The 9,909-nt window shown below is 54.6% G+C and overlaps 1 protein-coding gene across 1 annotated transcript in view; it reads right to left on the bottom strand.

Annotated features, from left to right (window-relative positions):
• The window catches only part of LOC104291281 (potassium channel subfamily K member 9-like), an 18,539-nt gene that overhangs the window by 6,038 nt on the left and 2,592 nt on the right, over positions 1–9,909 (bottom strand). Inside the window, exon 3 of the mRNA XM_009890530.1 lies at positions 1,381–1,450. Within this exon, the coding sequence (XP_009888832.1) occupies positions 1,381–1,450 (70 nt within the window). The remainder of the gene's footprint in view (positions 1–1,380; positions 1,451–9,909) is intronic.

The raw sequence follows: 9,909 nt of genomic DNA, 5'->3' as shown, positions 1-9,909 counted from the left end.
GGCCACAAGGTCCTGTGGGCACCGTCTCCCCAGGCACCAGATGCTCCAGGTCCCGGCTCCTGCAGGCTCCAGTACCAGTTCCCGTTCACACCAAGACTGGCTCCCGCATGCCCCGAGCCCTCCGTGCCCGGCAGCACCGGACCGGAGCTGGCAGCCCCAGCCTGCAGGCAAGCCCTAGCGAGGCCACGCTTCATCCCACGCCGGTGACATTAATAACGGTCCCTTTCCCCAAAGTTGCACCCGGCTGCGTGCTCCCAGGCTGGAGGGGTTGCGTGTGCCAGCGCCCCCGCTGCCTGCCCTGCCTGGGGGCGGGGACCTTTGGGTTGTGCGGACCACCACGGGTCCCGCAGCCCTGCGGTGCCATCCCAGTGCGGGCAGCCCTGACCTGCGCTGCTCCGTACGGCTCCAGGCAGGGAGGTGCTGCCTCACACCCACCGTGGTGAGGAACACACCGCGGTGCCCGTTATCTGTGTCCTCTCTGCTTTTTCCAGCCGGCCTGGCCTGCTGTGTCCACTGCTGTTTTAAGAGAGGAGAAAGGAAGAAAATAACCGGGTTGAGTGTTTCTGCTGATTTCTCTGACGTGTTTGTGAGATGCTGCGGGTGCGGGGGGACGCAGGGCCCACCAGCCCTGTGCTGGCGTGGGGGGCAGCGAGCAGAGCCTCCTCACACCGGTGCGCTGCGGAGAGCCCAGGTGGGCTCAAAGGTGCAGGGGAGTTAGCTGTGGTAGGAGACAGAGCCCACAAAGCGAAGACCCTGTTTCTCATTACTGGTTTCCTGAGCTTTTATGTAACCCTTATCTCCCACTTTTAAAAATAGAAAGATACTTCTCCGAGTTGCATGTTGCAGGAGATAGCATCTCCTTCGAGAAATAAACTCTCCTTCTTTTGACTGGGAATAAAACAAACAAGGGAAACAAACCAACGAGCAGGCTTACATCCCTCTTCACTCCATCTCGCTTCTCTCTCTGGAGAGGACAAGATGCTTTGGGCTTTAATTGCAGCAAAGGAGGTTTGAATTGGACATAAGGAAAACTTTTTAACCGTGAAGACAGTGAAACACTGGAACAGATTGCTTGGGGAGATTGTGGCAGCCCCATCACTGGAAGAGTTTAAAAATAAGATAAGCAGATGTCTTGATGTCTGCTGAAAGTGCTCTGGGTAGAGCCCATGCCCTCCTGGAGCAGGGGGTCACTTGCTGCCCTCCCGGAGGCCCTTCCAGCCGTGTCCTCTTCATTTCCATGGCCAGCACAAGGGACATGGTGCCCTTTCCCACTGGAATCGTGAACTCTTTCACCCTGGACACTTGCCACTTCCCTCCTCCTTGCTGAGCCGCCGTGCCAGCACCATTAATGAAAGTTGTTATTGAAGAAAAAATACAGGCTCCGGCATCCATCACCAGCAGCACAAGCTGTCGGTGGATTGCTGTTTGACATCGTAGCACTTGCAGTCTCCTAAATCAGGTGGCAAAGCCTCAGCTGGAGGAATGTGTCTGGTTTATGTTCTCCGTAGTGTCGTTTGCAGCCCGGCTAATGGGGCCTGGGATGCTGTCAAACCTCCAGACCCCGGGCAACGTGGGGGCCGCCTGATAGAGAAGAGACGCTTCACCTGCTGCCGTCCAGCTGCCAGTGATTTTTTCCGCTGTCAGAAATGGCATCCCACCTTGAAGACAGGACACAGTGCTGCTGATTGAGCTCCTGTTGTTTCCATTACAGAGGAAGGATATCATATGGTGATCGCATCACTGGGTGCCTGTCACACATCTTTTAGGAGGGGTTCTGGGGCCTCCAGGCCCTGCAGGTCAAATTCTGGGGTCCCCAGGTAATATTTGGAGGATTAAGCTGATGCTGTAGCTTGTTATCCAAAGCCAGCTGCTCTGTGCAGACGTTGGCCCAACATGCCAGTGTAGGTTCAAGCACGCAAACCCCTAGGAGATGCTCTCCAGCCATGGGTGAAGGCAGGCATGAGCTACTTGCGCAGTTTCCTTTAGCAGCGGCATCGATCTTAGATGGTCGTGAACAACCTGAATCCTCCACCGTTTTGTTTCCAAACACGTGTCTGCGATGACAGCCAGCAGTGCTTGGGCAGAGATGGTAGAGCACAGCCTTCTCAAAGCACTGCCTACATAGGGAGGGGGTCTGTGGATGGGATCTCACCCTCCCTGTGGCCGGGGCTGTTTGGGGCAGGGGGGACATCTCTGCCCCTGCAGTAGGAACTCTTCCTCAGCGGGGTTTCTGCTAGCCCTGTCCTCTTTGGGCCTTCTGCTGGGTTGACCTTGGCTGGCTCCAAGGTCTTCTCCTGCCCACAGCCGCAATCCTCACCTGGCAGTGTCTCATGGAATGGGTCTTCCCCTGGCACGGCCCTTCCCTGCTACGCTGGGAGTTACAGAGGTTCAGGCAAACCCTTTTTCTGGAAAAGGGGATGCCATCAATGGAGCAGCGTTGGAAGAAGGTCTCATTCAGCAACGGGCACAATGAAACAGCTGCCTGTTTCCACGGGGGCTTGGGACATCACTGATTTCTCCTTTTGGGGTTTGCTTTGACCTCATGCAGGTCACAGGCCCCTGTGGAATAAACACTGCCCTGAAGGAACAAGGGTAGCGAGTTCCATCTCCAGTAACAAATCCAGCGCCGACAAAGCCAGGACAGTGCGGGCAGTACCGCACACAGCCGCCTGTTCTGAGCGGGGTCGTAGCCCTCATCATTAAGGTGATGCAGAAATCAGCCTGCTCCGCGGTCTCACTGCTCATGCACTGCTTTTTCCTGCATGGAGCGAGCGCGGGGGCACGAGCGAGACCAAACTGTGTCAGATCGCTGTTGTGCAGGGCAGTCCCTCCCAGTTTCACGCTTTCCCACTGGGAAGCTCCTTCAGTTCAACCTTTGTCTTTCCCCTGACTTCACTGCGCTTGAGAAAGGTCAGGCTGGAGCCGCAGGATCGGGCCAGGCAAGATAATGTACTTTATCATTGATTTCCAGTGAGAAGTTGCATTATGAGATTAAATGTCTCATTTTTATTGCATGGGGAGGCAGAGAGAAAGCAAGAGCTCTGGAAACAAAATAGAAGTCGAAGTGATATGTTTCTGTTTTAAGGTGCTTGTGACCGGGAACGAACGTACCTTGATTGTTTGTTCAGCCCTTTGGAGGTGAACTTTGAGAACCTGCTTCCTTCCGAGGTTGGTAAACAAAGTCAAACCTCATCTGTGTTTAAACCAGCGCCTAATTAATGTGTCTAATTGGCCCACATCTACTAATTCCAGGCTGGCTGGGAATTTGTTAAAAAGCTTTTCTAGTTCTAATGGATTGAAATAAGCAAAGCTGCTTAACGGTCTCAGATGAAGGATGCTAAATAGGGACCAGCCGTGTGGGTCAGTTTCAGTCGGTCCCACTGCCCGACGTATGTGGGGAGCAGTGGGAGCATCCCGGCGGCTCTGCTCAAGCTGCTTCGGGCATCGCCGTCGCCTCGGTCTGCGCAGACGGCTCCCGGTCCCCGAGCAAAGGGCTCAGTGTTAACAGGACGTGCGGTGCCGGTTGCCGTCGCGCCTCCGGCTGCGTTGCCCACCCACCCCCGGGTGGCAGCCAGGGCTGAGGGTGGGCTCTGGCAGGTGTCAGACCCTCCACAGGTTTCGGCCACAACAGGGGCTCAGGCACTCTCCTGGTATGCTCTGCTTCTTTCGGTTATTTTTAGAGAACAAATAGATGTTTTCTTTTGCCTCAGTAAAAGCATCAGCTATTCTGGCTTTAATGCCATTTAATACTGAGATTATAGCCTTGCAATGCCACAGGATATTTTTAAAGCAATGGATTAGTTTATTTCAAAAAAGGATTAGATGCCGAGATATGAATAACAACCAGCTGCAGCTGCCCAGAGGAGCGCACTGCCCGGCTATCCCAGGTCAGGCGGCACCGGGAGCGATCCCTCCTCTCCATGCGAGGGACACGGCGATGCCCTCTTCTGCGGACACAGAGTCCCTGACCGGATCCAGGCTGCACGTAGCAGTGTTTGCTTCTGCCCCATGACTCCATAAATCTTCCTGTAAAATATCCTCCTGCCAGCCAGAGCTAACTTGTCCCTGTCCTACAGGTCACGCACGGGGTTACTGGAGGCTCGGGAACCTCACAGTTTCTCTCGGCTCTGGGATTTCCCCGCTGCCTCCCTCCCTGACTCTTTGTAGCTCAGATGGCTGCAGGCGCTTTGCTCTGCGTTGTGGAAGCTCAGAGAGGGAATTAATGGAGCGTTGGATATAAACCGGTTGCAAATGCAGATTGCCTCCGCGTGGTCACCATGGATGTGGCTTGGAGATTGCAAACCCCAGGGCAGGTGGACACAGCTCCACATATGACTGTCTTCATCCACCTTGCCTGGTACCAGCCATGCTAAACCTCAGCCGTGTCCCCTCCTGATGCCCCACAGCCCATTTGTGAGCTTTCCTACCCAAAACGGGTCCTGCAAGGGGCCGCACAGCCCCGTCCTCCCCACCCCTGCTCCCACCAGCAGCCTGACCTGCCGTTGGTTGTAGACGAAGCAGACCTGGGCTGGAAATGCTGACAGTGCTCTTGACAGTTTATGGTCACAAACTCTATTTTCAGCCTAATAAGTTTTTTATACGCTTGGAAAGCTGTCAGTTGAACATCAGCCAGGCACAAAGTACCTGCCATAAAGTGCCTGGACCGCAACCAAACGGGAAAGGTGCTGCTCTGCTTTAGCAAGTTCTTGATCTCAGCCACTTCAGTTGGTTCATTTATTTGATTTTAGGATCTTGGCTTTAATAATAAAATAATAAGATAAAATAGTAATGCCCCCGCTTAATAATTTGTGGAAATATTTGCTGAGAGCCTGTTAAATCAGAACTGGAAACCAGTTTGGATTGGGGCTCAGGGGTGGGAGACTCTGTGGTGCTGAGGTGGGCTGGTCCCAGTGAGGAGCTACTGGACCCAGTGACAAAGGACGGGAATGTTTCTGGAGAAAGGTCTTGCTTCTGGGAAGATTAATCTGGAGATGAGCTGCCACAGCCACGACCGCAGACTCACCATAGAAACACGGCCACGTCAAACCCTTGGCCAAATGGAGAGCAGGGCCTGATCCTGAGCGTGCCTCTGCTCTCGCCATGGCAGCGTCGCGATGCTATAAATGACTTTCCTGCATCACAGCCCACGGGATTGCCAGGAAGGTCAAGGGTGGGTGGCCAAAGGCTCTGGGAATGAATTGCAAATATGCGAGGCTCTTGCAGAGGGTGCTCCGGTGACAGCTTCGCCCCTGTCCTGCAAGGCCAGCCCCTGCCGTGCCGGCACTGCGCTGCGGGGACGGGAAAGGTCCTGAACCTCTGTAGGGTTCTTGTGGGACACCCCTGGACGAGCGATGGGCTCTGGCATGCTGCGTGCACGTGCGTGTGCGTGCCTGCCTGGGTGTGCTTGAGGGAGGAACGGTGGTGGCTCCCATCCCACCGGCGAGCTGAGCCATGCTCCGGGTGAGATTTGGCCGTGCCGGCAGCCGGAGCGGTGACCTCGTGGTGCGGGAGCTGCGGCAGCGCTGTCTGCTGCCCCGGGGCTTCGCTTCCCAGGCAGACAGTTTACAGCAAATGGCTCATTTCGATGCTAAAAATAACCCGGTAGGAAAGAAATTGGCCCCAGCACTTCAACTGGGGAAAAGTGCATTTAGTAGTAAAACTCAAGATGCCCTTTCCTGTTCTGCCTCTGGAGCTCAGGGAACCGGTGCTGAGACGCCAACTGCGCTTCCCGGGCAGGCACCAACTTATTTCGATGCAGCGTTTGATTCCATCGAGATGCACTTTTCTTTCCCTGCTAGCGATGCTCCACAGGCTGGTCCCGGCCACCAGCCTCCCCCAGCCAGAAGCGGCTCCAGCTTTGGGACCACAAGTGATTTCCCAGCCCAGGGAGCTACAAAGTGCCCTGTGAAAACGCTCCCAGCTGTGCCATGCCTGAGAGCACAGCAGGTTCCCGGCGGGGCACGAATACAACAAAATGAAAATATTTGTTTTCTCTTGCGGTGAAAGCACTGTGCTGGGGACATATTTCTTCCTCTACCTCAGAATTGCAGATTTTAGTAAGTCTTGTTTGTATGCGGAGATTTTCCAGCTGCTTCTCTCCAGGCTTTGCTCTAGAAGGATTAATTGGGGAGATGAGACATATCCTCTCTGAATTGCAAATGCAAAGATGTTCCTGTGTGGGCCTGGCCCAGCTGTTTGTGCCCTGCTCCAGCTCCGGTCCTTTCTTTCCAGCCACGCTCAGGGGCTGTGCGGTGTCCCTGGGGCAGAGCAAACGGCGGCACAGGAATCACAGCTGTTCCGGGCATCAGGACGCCAGATCTGCTGTGAATCGGTTATAGGGAATCAAATTAACACTGGGCTTTACTGGAGGCAGGCAAACCACCTGAGGTAAACGAGAAAACACACCGGAGGCTTCTCTGGGTTCAGAATTATTTAGCTAACTTTTAGGTCCCTTGTTTTGAATGTTTCTTGGGGTGGGACCTGAGGCGGAGCAGTGACAGGGGATGATGCTTCTCTGGATATCCACCCAGGGCACCTCCACCCGGGGCCAGGCAACAGACTCAGGGCATGGCCGTTTTTGGATTTCTGGCTTCAGAACTCCCCTTTATGTAGGAGGACTGAGAGCTGCGAGCTGTCTCCCAGCCTGGGACTTGCAGGTGTTGCTGCAACTGCAAGTCCATCATTCATCCCTGTGCTGTGTCTTTGGGAGAGGACGCTGCCCCGTACTCCCAGGCTGAGTCTGCTACTCGGGTTCTTCCATGAATCACCCTCTGCTCTTCACCCGTGAGACACTGGAAAGGAAAAGAAACCCTCCTCTTGCCTTCTGTGCTGCTGGGTTTGCTCCCACTGGGGCTAACCGGAGCTACCGGCAGTAAATATGGGGATGAGGAGTTATGAAATGGAGACCCGGCCAGGAGGGGGAAGAGGCACTGACCCACCCAGCGACTGGTTCCTCCACCACCAGCTGTGGCCACAAAATCCAGCCATGGAGAGACAGCTCATGCTCATCCCCGTGGACAGACGGGTTAAACCACAGACTTCTCCCTAATATTTCAGCTCGCAGGGCCCCTCTCCTTCCCTGTGCACCTTGTGCTGCTGGTGTCTCTGTTCTGCAGGTGGCCCTGGGGCAGACCTGCCGCAGCTCTTCCCACCTCCCAGCTCAGTGCAGTGGGGTAGTGGCTACGGTGATGGGACTGTTGTTTCTGCTGTGCAGGCGGAAAGATGCTTTCCCCCAGCAGCCCTGGGGAGGCTGCAGCATCTGCTGGGTATCGCACACCCGCTGGGGTCTAGGGCAGCCCCAGGCACCCAGATGAGCTGCATGCCAAGGGCTCTCCGCATCCCAGCTCCTCTGAGCTCTCAGCACGGCAGCGTGTTGCCATCCCAGCATCGTGCACTCTTTTATAGGGGGATTTTTGCCTCTGCAACCAAGTAACACTTAATTCAGTGAGAGTGCTTGGCTTTTCGTGTCACCGCCACCAAGCCTACCCCTGAGCTCACCTCTGGGCCAGCAGCTTCCCATTGCCATGGGCCCTTCTCACCCCAGACAGCCTGGACCAGAGGCACAGCGGTGCTGCAGGGCGGTCTGGGCTGGCAAGACCTGACTGGGAGCTGTGGCGTGAGGTTTTCCCCCACCTCCACTGAGCGGTACTCCACATCAGAGCGAAGGCAGCCAGGATGGAGTTAATCTGCCTCCTGTCCTTGGATGTCCTCTGCACAGCATGGAAGCAGCCTCTCCGAGGAGGAGCCGCGGTGCTACCGAGAAGCCTGGCAGCTTTCTGATGCTCCTTAGGGTAAACGTTTTACCCATGAGCCCAAACAAGCAGAAGAATTTCATGCTGGCTGGGCTGCGCCGTGGCACGAAGGGCTCTTCAGGGAGTAGGATCCGACCTGAGCATCTCCTGGTTGGGGCAGAGCAGAGGTGTTAGGAGGAATTTAATCTATAGTGTCCAGCACAGGTCGTGATGCACAGAGCACCACAGGGGTTCCTCGCTGCCTGGCTCTCTCTGCAGACCTCCCCGCTTCAAGCAACAAGCAGCACTGATGGCAAGGGGCGCAGAGGGCTTGCCGCGGGGGAATATTTGGAGGGATGGTCTGAAAAACGGCATATCTCTCTTTAGCCTGGGCTCACCAAGTCCTCCAGGACACATCCCTGCCTGCAGGGTGCAGCCGCAGTCGCTCTGTAACGCACATACAAATGCCTGTTACTGCTGCACGCTGCGCAGTGCCACTGCCGCTGAGCTGCAAGCGCATTCCGCAGCTCTTGCTCTCCCCAGGTCCCACGCTACATGGCATCACCTATTTATAACTGCGTGCACTGCAGGAATAATATTAGACTGATGGCCTCACACAGTCATACTAAATGTTATTCTATTTATGTGATTTGCTCTTCTTCACAAGCTGTTGGTCTCCCAGATGCCAAAACACTCTGCATAGCATAGACAAAGACTCAGATTTTTCTTTTATTAAAATCTTCACCAACGGCACCCAGTCCCAGGTATACTTACCATTTTTTCCCAGGTCACCTGGAGTAATTGCATCTACTATTCCTTCCCCAGCCTGATCGATATCCTTGGTAAATAACATAACCTGTCAGGTCTGTTGTCCCTGTAGCCAAAGGTACTTCAGCAATGAAATTGTTTTGCTGAAGAAATAAATGCCTCTCGCTGAATCCGAGGATGCTGTGACCTTTCATTAGTGACCTGAGTGACTCATCCCTTTTTGTGTGCGCACTGCGGCCTCCCACCACGCCGTAAAAGATGCACCACAAAGTCCCGCTGCCCAGTGCCCGGAGTAACAGGGACCCGAGACCTGCGGGAGCCTCCTGCTCACGCTGCTTCTCCTGCGGCTTTGCACGTGGTCTTCACACCTCCGCCTGGGCCTGGGGGCTCTCGCGTTACGGAGATGCCCTGTTTGCACGGCAGGGACCCCACGCAGCGTCTCAGCCCGCAGCACCCGCCGCCCTTGTCTGAGCAGCAGCTCCCGCTGCCCCAGGCTGGGGAAGTCTCCAACACAAGTGCATGAGCCCATGTTTTTAGCACAGGGCAGACGACCCACGCTTGTTTAGCAATACCAACCCCCCTGAAGTGAGGTGGGCAGCTCGGTCAGAGCCAGATTTCAGCCAGAGGCCGTGTATCACACGCCGTGAACTCTGTATTCACGGCTGGGGGCAAATCCTCCCACCCCAGCGGGCTGATGTCTGGTACCTCTGCAGCCAGCAGCTGGTAAAGAAGCCCTGGCGATCGTTTGGCTGAACTCAGGGAGTCTCTGCGGCTCCTGTGGCACTCGCTGCTCACTCCCGCTCCCCACCGCTCGCACACGGGAGCCTCTCGCCCCTTTGCTTTGCTGGGTGCCTCTGGAAACACAAAGCCCTTGGAAACGCAATGTGTTTAGTCTCTTTTTAGAAATCTGTGCAAAGTGAAATAAAGAATTAAACAGAATTGAGCCCAGTGCATTTAGCTGCTGCTGATAGCGGTACTTTCTTGTTGTAGAGTGTTTTGCATGCCAAGAAAAACAGTTTTGCATTTTAGGGAAGGAAAATGGTTGTACATCTGTGCATCTGTACATGTGCCTGTTAATTCTGCCTGAATGGCTTCCCAGGGCTGTCAGCTCAAAAGTTCTCTTTAAAGTAACAAATCTTGACTGTGTTTGCAACAAATCCTCAACCAAGAGGGGTTTATTTAATGAGGCAAGAAATGCTGCCAAATTTCCAGGCTTCATCCCAATCCCATTAATGTCAGCAGGAGAGTTCCTACCATGTTTGGTTTGTTGGTTGGGTCTAATCTGGATAAGGCAGTTAAAAATCTGTGTTGGGGTCAGATTTGCAGACAAGTTCATTGCTCTACTTCGCTGTGCCAGAGTCTGTGGGAAAAGCAGATGGTACAGGTGGGATTCCTCTTGCCTGATTTTAGG

Source organism: Charadrius vociferus, unplaced genomic scaffold (assembly GCF_000708025.1).
Source record: "Charadrius vociferus isolate BGI_N301 unplaced genomic scaffold, ASM70802v2 scaffold280, whole genome shotgun sequence".
In the NCBI taxonomy this organism is placed as follows: domain Eukaryota; kingdom Metazoa; phylum Chordata; class Aves; order Charadriiformes; family Charadriidae; genus Charadrius; species Charadrius vociferus.
The sequence above is the reverse complement of the archived record's forward strand: the minus strand, read 5'-3'. Positions and strand labels throughout refer to the sequence as shown.